General features: G+C 52.7%; 1 protein-coding gene across 1 annotated transcript in view; it reads left to right on the forward strand.

Annotated features, from left to right (window-relative positions):
- The window catches only part of ALDH4A1 (aldehyde dehydrogenase 4 family member A1), a 43,063-nt gene extending 35,513 nt beyond the window's left edge, over positions 1-7,550 (forward strand). The window contains exons 5-11 of the mRNA XM_004377276.2: positions 6-70; positions 3,093-3,289; positions 3,459-3,506; positions 4,974-5,126; positions 5,955-6,076; positions 6,458-6,576; positions 7,438-7,550. Coding sequence (XP_004377333.1) covers positions 6-70; positions 3,093-3,289; positions 3,459-3,506; positions 4,974-5,126; positions 5,955-6,076; positions 6,458-6,576; positions 7,438-7,550 — 817 coding nt within the window. The remainder of the gene's footprint in view (positions 1-5; positions 71-3,092; positions 3,290-3,458; positions 3,507-4,973; positions 5,127-5,954; positions 6,077-6,457; positions 6,577-7,437) is intronic.
- The last annotated feature ends 2,349 nt before the right edge of the window (positions 7,551-9,899 follow it).

Consider the following 9,899-nt stretch of genomic DNA (forward strand, 5'->3'; position numbering starts at 1 on the left):
TTCAAACACCTGTGGAAGCAGGTAGCCCAGAATCTGGACCGGTTCCGGACCTTCCCACGCCTGGCGGGAGGTGAGTCCCCTTCCCTGCACCTCCCCGGTGGCCCTAGGGACCCCTCCCCAGTTATCATGGAAGAGGAGATGGTGGAGGTGATGCTGTAGGTCCCGCGGCCCTATGGGAGCCAAGAACTGGGGGTCCTTAGGGACAGAGCCTCTGCCCTCCCAGGGGGCCATGCAGCGAGTGCACTTAGACCTCAGGATGTGCATTTGTTCATTCATTCATTCAACAGATTAGGAAGTGCCCACCCAGGTGTTGTTTTGCTCATGGGGCTGCAATATGACACGCCACACACAGCCCCTGCCTTCATGGACTTACATTCCAGTAGTCAAGGCAGACAATGAATAAATAGATGAGATAATGTCAGTAGTGACAAGGGCTCTGAAGAAATAAAGGTGGGAAAAGAGGTCAGAGGTCAAGACCAGAGGGGTGGGTGTGGCAGCTTAGGGTGGCCAGGGTGGCCTCTTCAAGGAGCCCACCTTTGAGCTGAGACCTGAAGGATGAAAAGCAGCCAACCATACAAAATCTGGGGACGAACCGTCTCGGGCACCAGCACTGTCCACTAGAACTTTCCATGATGATGGAAGCATTCCCAATCCGTACTGTCCAATATGGCAGCCACATGTGGCTCTTGAGCACTTGAAATGTGGTCAGTGTGACTGAGGAAGTAACATTTTTTTTTTTCATTTAATTTTAATTAAATAACAACTTGTGGCCAGTGGCTACTGTATCAGACAGCACGGGTCCAGACGGAGGGAACTATAGATGCAGAGGTCATGAGGTAGGAATGAGCTTATATTTGAAGTAAAGTAAGAACGCCAGTGTTGTGTAGGATTTTATCTTAGAAAATTAATAGAGGTTTGACATGCATAAACTCGTTTTGTTTTTTGCAAGGTAGTCATGGCAAGGCACACAGATGATACCTCACAACATTCATTTAGAACTAGAGAATCAGCATTAACAAGTACAGTTGCAATGTTAGTTCAATGATTAGAGTCCAAATCTTTAGACTTCCGGCTTTTACTGTTAACCAGAGGTCTCGGGAGGAAGGCCTAACCACAGCTGGAACTCAGCGGAGGTCCCTCGTAGCTAGGGTCCAAGGTCGGCGGCAGCGGACAGAATCTCATTTCCATCTCAGCCTTCTTTCAGTGAGTGAGCAGAAATTTAGGGTTTATATGTGAATTTGTCACCTTGGCGCCACACAAGGAGGGCCAGTGGGACGTCAAAGAGTAGTATGTTATGTCTTTTCTCCAGTGTTAGTAGCTGAATGAAGCATCTTCTAGTCAAGGTTAGAAATTAGGGAGGTTATTTAGCTTTATGTTTTCTTGCGTCACAGCATTCCAGGTCAAAGTGAGCTTAAAGGTTGTTTATGTTCTTTACATACGTCACCTGCATCTATGTCTAAGTTAAGAAATTTTCTAAATAACCTTCTTAGGACTTGCAGGTTTCTAATGACTTATAGTTAATGTTGGCCTCACAAAGGTAGACATGTTTCTATTTCTAAATTCATATTATGAGTGATTATGCATCTGTATTTTGAAAGCGTAATAATGGCTTAGCTTATGGGATTTGAGGGCATTATAGAAACATACAGAACAGCCAATGTAGCTGGAGTAGTGAGGGAGGACATGGTGGTAGGACATGGAGCCGAGAGGTCGTCAGGGGCCAGATCTTGTTGAAATACTAATAATTTTCTCACGAAGATATAGTTTCATGGTCAAGGAAATTTGGCATGTGCTGCGTTAAAGAACAAAGCAAAACTGATTCCTGCAGGACTTCTCAGAGCCTTTAATGCTTGAGTATGCGCTGTGTATCTTGAGGAGCAAGGGCTGGTATGCAATGTTTCCCAAACTCATTAGGCCACGGAACCCTGTTTTTCAGAGGCCCTGTGGACCAAGAGTATGTGGGATGTGCTCTGGGAAAGTGCCCTGGTGCAAAGCCCTTGTTTTCTGGACAGGAAGGCTAAGGCCTGGAGAGGGGACGGGCTTGCCCAGGGTCAGACAGCACATTAACAGCAGAGCTGGGGCTGGCAGTTCAGCGTTCTTGTCCCTGGGGGAGGTAGAGCCCATGGGGTGACTGAACCCCCTTCCTGAGCTCTTGGGAGCTTTGATGGGGGTATCAGGGAAGGTGAACCCTCCTCAGGACGAGCTGTAGCATTTCCAACTTTCAGCCTTCTGATGCACTCTGATCTGACTTTTCAAGATAGAGAACAATCAGCCCCTTCATGGAGCTGTCCTTGGTTTTCTACTCTCAGGGTCTCCTTCCCACCTCCTCCCTGAGGCTTTGAGAGAGCCCATTGTTTACTCCCAGCTGGACAACCTTGGGCACGTGATATAATTCCTCTGCCTCAGTTTTCTCATCTTTAAAACGGGACTGATGACAGGAGGTTATTGTGAGGCTTCAGTATGACAAAGCACACGAAGTCCTCTGAGCGGAGTCTGGCACTGGGAAGTGCTTTGTAACCGTGAGCAGCTGTTAGCTGATATTTTAACTGAGTCAGGAAACTGAGGCCCCAAAGGTGAAGTGACTTGCCCGAGACCCCCTCATGCTAAGGAAGCTGGGGAGTGGTTTCCCACCATGGTAGAGAGGGAGGGGCCCAACCCTGGCAGTTGACATGGGATGGAACCTCCCCCCTTGGCCAGGAAAGCTTGCCCACTTCTACAAGTAGAGAGGGCATAGGATTGGCTGTTGGGAGCCTTGGATTCTGGTCCCTCCTCTGCCTTTATGTTGAGCAGCCCATCCCACCCCAGGTCTCAGTTTTCTCATCTGTGTGATGGGGGAGTTGGATCCAGTGACCTCTGACGCCCTTTACCCTTGCCTGGGCCTCTGTTTCCTGTCTGTAGAGTGGGGCGTGGACCTGGCTGATCACTTTCTGGCGTTTTGTCCAGCTCCAGTTCTGTGCCTTCTCCAGCCTTCACCCACGAAGTGCAGGGGACTGACCCTGGGGTCCCATGGACAGGAGTAGGCAGTGCTTGGGGTCCTGGGCTGGCCGGTGGAGCTGGCTTCTGCAGTCACTCCCCACCCCTTGCCCCCGCAGAGTGTGGTGGGAAGAACTTCCACTTTGTCCACTGCTCGGCTGACGTGGACAGCGTGGTGAGCGGGACCCTGCGCTCGGCCTTCGAGTATGGCGGCCAGAAGTGTTCTGCCTGCTCCCGCCTGTATGTGCCGAGCTCGCTGTGGCCGCGGATCAAAGGGCGGCTGCTGGAGGAGCACAGCAGGATCAAAGTGGGCGACGTGAGTGTCTCCCACCGGGCCCAGTGGGGGGCTGATGGGATTGGGCAGCTTAGTGATGAGAGCTGGGCCCCCGGAGAGGCCTGTGCGGGCGGGGCTGGGGCTGCAGGGAGGCGGCCTTTGTCTCCAGCCTGCGGTGACTCGTCTCTTCTGGTGTCTCCCTTGCCTCCAGCCTGCAGCGGATTTTGGGACCTTCTTCTCTGCAGTGATTGATGCCAAGGTACAGGGCGAGAAGCAGGATGTTTCTGGGACCTGGGTCCTGGACTGGGGAGAGGAGAGGGAGGAAGAGATGGGGATCCCTGACCCGGGGGCAGCCCAGCCCCGCTGCTTTGAGCAGGGCAGCTCTGTAGCCACCCACCCCCACCCCACACACACACGGACACACAAACACAGAGACACGCACACACAGAGCTTTGAACAGGGCAGAATCATCCATAACCAGAGAAGCACTCATCTCCTACACACCCTGAAAGACTCAAGAAGCCTTTGTTAAATGCGTAGTATGTACACACACACATATACTCATGTATGCACATGCAAATAGGCACACACATCTGCATCCATGAGCCTGAATGCACATGTGCATGTACACATTCATGTATAGCTGTGTGTGTAGACACACATGTAGGTCTACCCACAGAAACACAAATCGCATCCATAGGCACATAGGCACACACATACCTACGTACATAAACATAGACACACACGTATACATGTGCACATGCATATCCATGTGCGTGCTTGTATATACGTAGGCGTGTATAGGTCCGCAGGCATGAACGTAAACACACACATATGCACATAGGCACACACATGCCTATTTGCTTAAACATAAAGAGACTTGGCCATGCATATACCCATATATAAATATAACATTTATAAAAATTATATAGTTATAAATTTATTGTGTATAAAACCAAACCAAACCCATTGCCATCGAGTCAGTTCTGACTCATAGCAACCCTATAGGACAGAGTAGAACTGCCCCATAGGGTTTCCAAGGAGCTGCTGGTGGATTTGAACTGCTGACCTTTTGATTAGCAACTGAATGCTTAATCACTGCACCACCAGGGCTTCATATTATGTATACAGTATAATAATTAAAATATATTTAAAATTCAAACATATGTAAATAAAATAGTTATATATATTATAGTGCCTGGGTGGTGCAAACGGTTAAGTGCTCGACTATTAGCCACAAGTTTGGCAGTTCAAACCCAACCAGCAGTGCCTCAGAAGACAGGCCTGGTGATTTGTTTCCAAAAGGTCAGCCTTGAAAACCCTATGGGGCAGTTCTACTCTGCATACATGGAGCTGCCATGAGTTGGAATCAACTCAACAGCAACTAACAAGAAGAAGATATTTTTTAAGTTGTAAATGCTTGTTCTCGGGTATAGTTTATTTAAGAACATTTGTTAACAGCACGTTTAAACAGTTCGGCAATACCACTTGAAAACAAAATTCTTGTTTGAAAAGCTGATTTGAAAACATGTAAGTAACATGTGAAACATGCCCTTGTCTCTGCCATGAGTCAGCCAGACCTGGTTTTGCCCTCACCACCCCATCCCACTGGCCACCCCGTTTCAGAAGTTGGATCCTTCAGGAATAGGGGTTTCGGGTGTGTGTTGGGGGTTTGCTGGAATGGTCTTGAAGCAGCCCTGACACTTCCTCCTTCCTGCCCACCCAGTCCTTTGGCCGCATCAAGAAGTGGCTAGAGCACGCCCGTTCCTCGCCCAGCCTCACCATCCTGGCTGGGGGCAAGTGTGATGACTCTGTGGGCTACTTTGTGGAACCCTGCATTGTCGAGAGCAAGGACCCTCAGGAGCCCATCATGAAGGAGGTGACTAGGCAGGCGAGGAGGGGGCTGGACGGGACTGGACGGGACCCAGCAGCCTGGAGCCCAGATGAGAACAGTCTTGTCAGAGCATAGCACACAGCCAGGCACTTTTCAGGTAGCATGGTCCTCATTTGACAGATGATGAGAGTGAGGCCCTGACAGGGGGATGTCTCATGCCCAGTGAGAGCAGGGCCAGGCATTGAGCTCAGGCCTTCAGATCCAGGGCTCTGTCCTGGACACTGTGGATCTCAGCTGTGTCACAGCCCTCCCACTGCCCATAGCACCCACAATGACTGCAGTGATAGTGGACTCACTATGGGCTGACCACAACTGGGCACTTGACTGAGATGAGGTGGTTGTGTCATCCCCATTTTATAGATGAGAAACTGAGGCAGAGAAGTCAAGGCACTTGTCTAGGTGACAGTGCAGGGGTGAGGGCTGCTGGGGGAGGAGGTCTTCTCCTAACCCCTTAAGGGATCAGGGACCATGAACCCTCCAGAGAGGGGTTCCTACACCAGCTGCTGCTGGAAGCCTCCTATTCCTGAGGGCCTGGGCCCTTTGCTCTCTGGGTATGGGCGTGGCTGCAGGGAAGGCCAGAACGTTCCCCTGGCTCTTTTGCCAGGTTTGGGTGGGGTGGGCAGGGCAGGGCGTGGGGATGCATTCCTGTCTCTGGAGGGAACTAGGAGGAAGTAACTACTGGTCCTTCTTGCAGATGCTGAGGTCTGGACTGAGGTCAGGGAACTAGAGGGTGGGAGAGACCTGAGCAGGGAGACTGGGAGGGCTCAGGGGCCTGGGCCAGGTGTGGACCTGACCCTGGGGCTTCTCTCCCAGGAGATCTTCGGGCCTGTGCTCACCGTGTATGTCTACCCGGATGATAAGTACAAGGAGACGCTCCAGCTGGTCGACAGCACCACCACCTACGGCCTCACGGGGGCAGTGTTCGCCCAGGATAAGTGAGTGGCCGGGCCACTGCAGCCCTGCTGTTCTAATTCTGATGTTCCTGTCCCTGCTGGTTCTTGTCCCCATCCCTCCCCTGAGACCCTGCTTAGGGGCTGTCCCGGCATTACTCTCACGGACTTGTTCCTAGTAGTGAAGCTGCCTGCCTGCTTTCTCTCCATTCCCTCTCACCTCAGCCCGGGCAGGCAGGCAGGCTGCCCAGCAAGGTATCCAGAGGCAGCAGCCAGCTGTTCGTTGAAAATACAGCGAGTGGCTAGCCAGTGTCACCTGTCCCAGGTTCCACCTAGTCCTTGACCCAGTGTGGGCTGCAGCAGGTATTGAGGGCTGGGAGGGGGAGGGAGGCTGGCTGCCTTCTAACCACTGCCCTGCCCCTGTAGGGACATTGTCCACGAGGCCACAAAGATGCTGAGGAATGCTGCCGGCAACTTCTATATCAACGACAAGTCCACTGGCTCGGTGGTCGGCCAGCAGCCCTTTGGGGGGGCCCGAGCCTCTGGTGAGTGGGTCGCCCTTCCCAGAGGGGAGCCAAGTTCCTAGCAGGAGACATGACTTCCTTCCTCTGAAGGATGTTAACAATAACAGGAATAGCACCATTTTCTGGGCACTTACTGGTGTGCCAGGTGCTGTGCTAGGCCCTTTACTCATGCTCTTTCAGTCCTCTCAACAACCTTGTGAGCTAAGGTTATTATCATCCTTCCCATTTTGCAGGGGAGGAAAGCGAGACACAAGGAGGGAAAGTGACTTGCTCAAGGTCACATGGCTAGGGAGCGATGACGCTGGGATTTTCATTCCAGCATCCACACTTTTTACCACCATGCTCGAGATCACTGAAGTCCAACTCCTTCTGTTTACAAATGGGGAAACTGAGACTCAGAAAGGGGCGGTGACTTGCCAAAGCTCACAGCTGCCCAGTGGCAGAGCCAGGGCTGGAACCCAGGTGTCCTGACACCCAGTCCACTCTTCCCCTGCCTCCCAGACCCTTGCTGATGGGATACGTGGAGCCTGGGAGTGTTGGCAACATGCCTGCCCATTGGTTCCTTCCTCAGCCGACCTGGGCTGTGTGCACTTGGCACAGATGTGCTCAGTAGCCCCTGGTTGTAAATGTTTAGTTCTAGCTGTGCTGGCCCTTCTCATCCCGGCAGGCTTGAGGCACATCCCTGCCTGCCATGTGCCGGCTCTCCTGTACATCCCTCTGATGTTTTTCTGGTGCCCCAAGCCAGGCATATGTGCAGGGCAAGCTTGCTGCCTGCTGCCCATCGCTTGTGCCACATTTATTCCATCACCTCCTCCCCACCCCTCTCCCTCCTGCCCAGAACCATTGAATCTTCAGAGAAACACAGAGCTGTCTTTTCAACAGGCACCAATGACAAGCCTGGGGGGCCACACTACATCCTGCGCTGGACGTCGCCCCAGGTCATCAAGGAGACCCACCAGCCTCTGGGAGACTGGCGCTACTCATACATGCAGTGAGCCCGCTCAGCGCCTCCTGACATCCACCTGTCTGTCCATCCAGACCACTGACTTCTGACTGCACTGGTCCTCCCTAGTCCCCAGCCCTTTCACCCAGCTCCTCCTGGGACAGCCCCCTTCCCAGCACCAAGGCCAGACCCCCCTGCCCCCTCCGGCCTATACTCTGGCCCTCCTGACCCACCACTCGGTGTCAGGGGCTTGGCTCGGATTTGAGTCATGTTGGGGAGGAACAGGGCTGCCACCCCTGACCCTGCCGGCCATTCTAGAAATTCCGTCTGGTAGGTAGGACCTTGGAGCCTGGCTGTTTATCTGTCTGATTCTCTCCCCTATACTCTGGCCCAGGGGCTCGGGGACCTGCGGAATGGAGATGGAGCAGCTCCCGGGATCCCTTAGGGAAAAGGAGGCTGCTCTGGGGCCCTTGGAAAACCTCCAACCTCAGCCCTGGCTCCTCCCTGAGACCTCCAGAGTTAGGTGTGGCCCAGGGTGGCCTGCAGGGCTGGCAAACGCTGCTGCCTGCAGTGAGGGGCACCTGCTGGGCTGCACTCTTTGGTCAGGGCTGCCCACGTTCCTCAATAGCCCTGAGCCAGTGAGCACCTCTGCCCAGCCATACACCTTAGATGCCTGTGTGCCTTTTGCCAGGATTTCTCTGTTCACCCAAGGCCTACCTGATTCCTGGCTGGCTCCACGTGGTAGGCCAAGGGACCACTGAGGCCCACTGCCACAGGGTGCATGTGGTGGTCCTTCCTGTTTGGGGTGTGATTTTAGAAAACATGGGTGGGGAGTGGGGAGGGCTTCATCCTGTGTTGGCTGTCCCTTAGCGCCTCTGGTCCTGCCTCTGGAGACGGCTACACTGAGAGCCTTTGTTGGCGGATTTCCCTGTGGGGCTCTGGCCCCGCTGAGCTGAGTCAAAACAGGCCGGGCCCAGATGGATGCAGCCTCACCCTCCCTTCTCCCAGCACCCCTTCCCCCTGGCCTAGCCTTGGATTCCAAAGGACTGTCCCTTCTTGGCAAGTAAATGGCTCTGTGTGGACTGGCCCCTCGGTGGCCACTGGCAAATTGTCCTCCTGGTTAGGTTCCAGGTGACCAGGGATCTCTAAGGGGTGACTTTTGAGGATGGTTTTTAGGGTGCCCTGAAAGTGCTGGGAAAGAGCCCTGGTGGCACAGTGGTTAAGCACTCGGCTGCTAACTGAAAGGTCAGTAGGTAGAACCCACTAGCTGCTCTGAGGGAGAAAGATGTGGTGGTCTGCTTCTGTAAAGATTTATAGCCTTGGAAATCCTATGGGGCAGTTCTACTCTGTCCTACAGGGTCGCTATGAGTCTGAATCAACTCCACAGCAATGAGTTTTGAAAGCGCTGGGCCCTTCTCAGAGAACACTGGCGTGGTGCCCAGCGGGGCTGTGAAGCCATTCCCAAGTGCCACTACCTTGCACTGTACCCATGGTCACTGGGGTGTGCTGATGCCACCTGCGTGGGGAGCATCTCCCCAGGTGGGGTCAGGGCAAGTTGCTGGGACAGGAGGTGTGTTCGGTTCAACTAGTTCTACACTGTGAGGTGGCAATGGGATTTGCCCTGATGCCACCCAATAAATGCCTGTTGCTTAATTACATCAGTGGTCTTCCTGGTGGGGTTGTGGGGGGTGGCCAGCTTCTCCTAAGTCTGATGGTGTTGCCAATGTGTTGTCAGGTGACAGGAGCACAGTGCCCTCAGTGTGATGGAAGGAAGGGTGGGCCAAGTGGCCAGGTGGTGGCTTGGAGGGAGCAACTGTGGCCAGTTAGCTTGAGCCCAGAGTCAGGGTTCAATCCCATATGGGCTGTCTTAGAGTTCTCTAGAGAAACAGAACCAGTGATATATATCTATGAAGAGAGAGAGAGCAAGATTTACTTCAGGGAATTGGCTCACGCAATTGTGGGTTACACAGTAGGCTGAAAACTTGTGCAGACTTGCGTCCCAAGATCCAGCAGTCAGGCGATGGAAAAAGTGCAAAGTGGAGAGAGAGCGAGTTCTGCCAAAATATTTAGTCTGGAGGCAGACTACACACTAAGGAAACTCTTTTCAACTGACTGATGACGTTGCATTAGATTACATTATGGAAGGTCATTACATTGTATTAGATTATAATATGGAACAGCAACTAGTCTAGTATTTGGCCAAACCACTGGGAACCAAAGCCTAGCCAATCTGATACAAAAAATTAACCATCACACGAGCCAGCTGACTTTTGGAGGGAAAAAAATGTATGTGTTGGCCTGTTTCAGACAATGTTTCTTAAAACACATCGACACCTCCCTGTCTAAGGGTCCTTTGACCAGGTCCATTGGTGTAGAGGATCTCAGAGCTGGGGAAGGGGGC

This window comes from Trichechus manatus, unplaced genomic scaffold, assembly GCF_000243295.1.
Source record: "Trichechus manatus latirostris isolate Lorelei unplaced genomic scaffold, TriManLat1.0 scaffold00048, whole genome shotgun sequence".
NCBI lineage: Eukaryota > Metazoa > Chordata > Mammalia > Sirenia > Trichechidae > Trichechus > Trichechus manatus.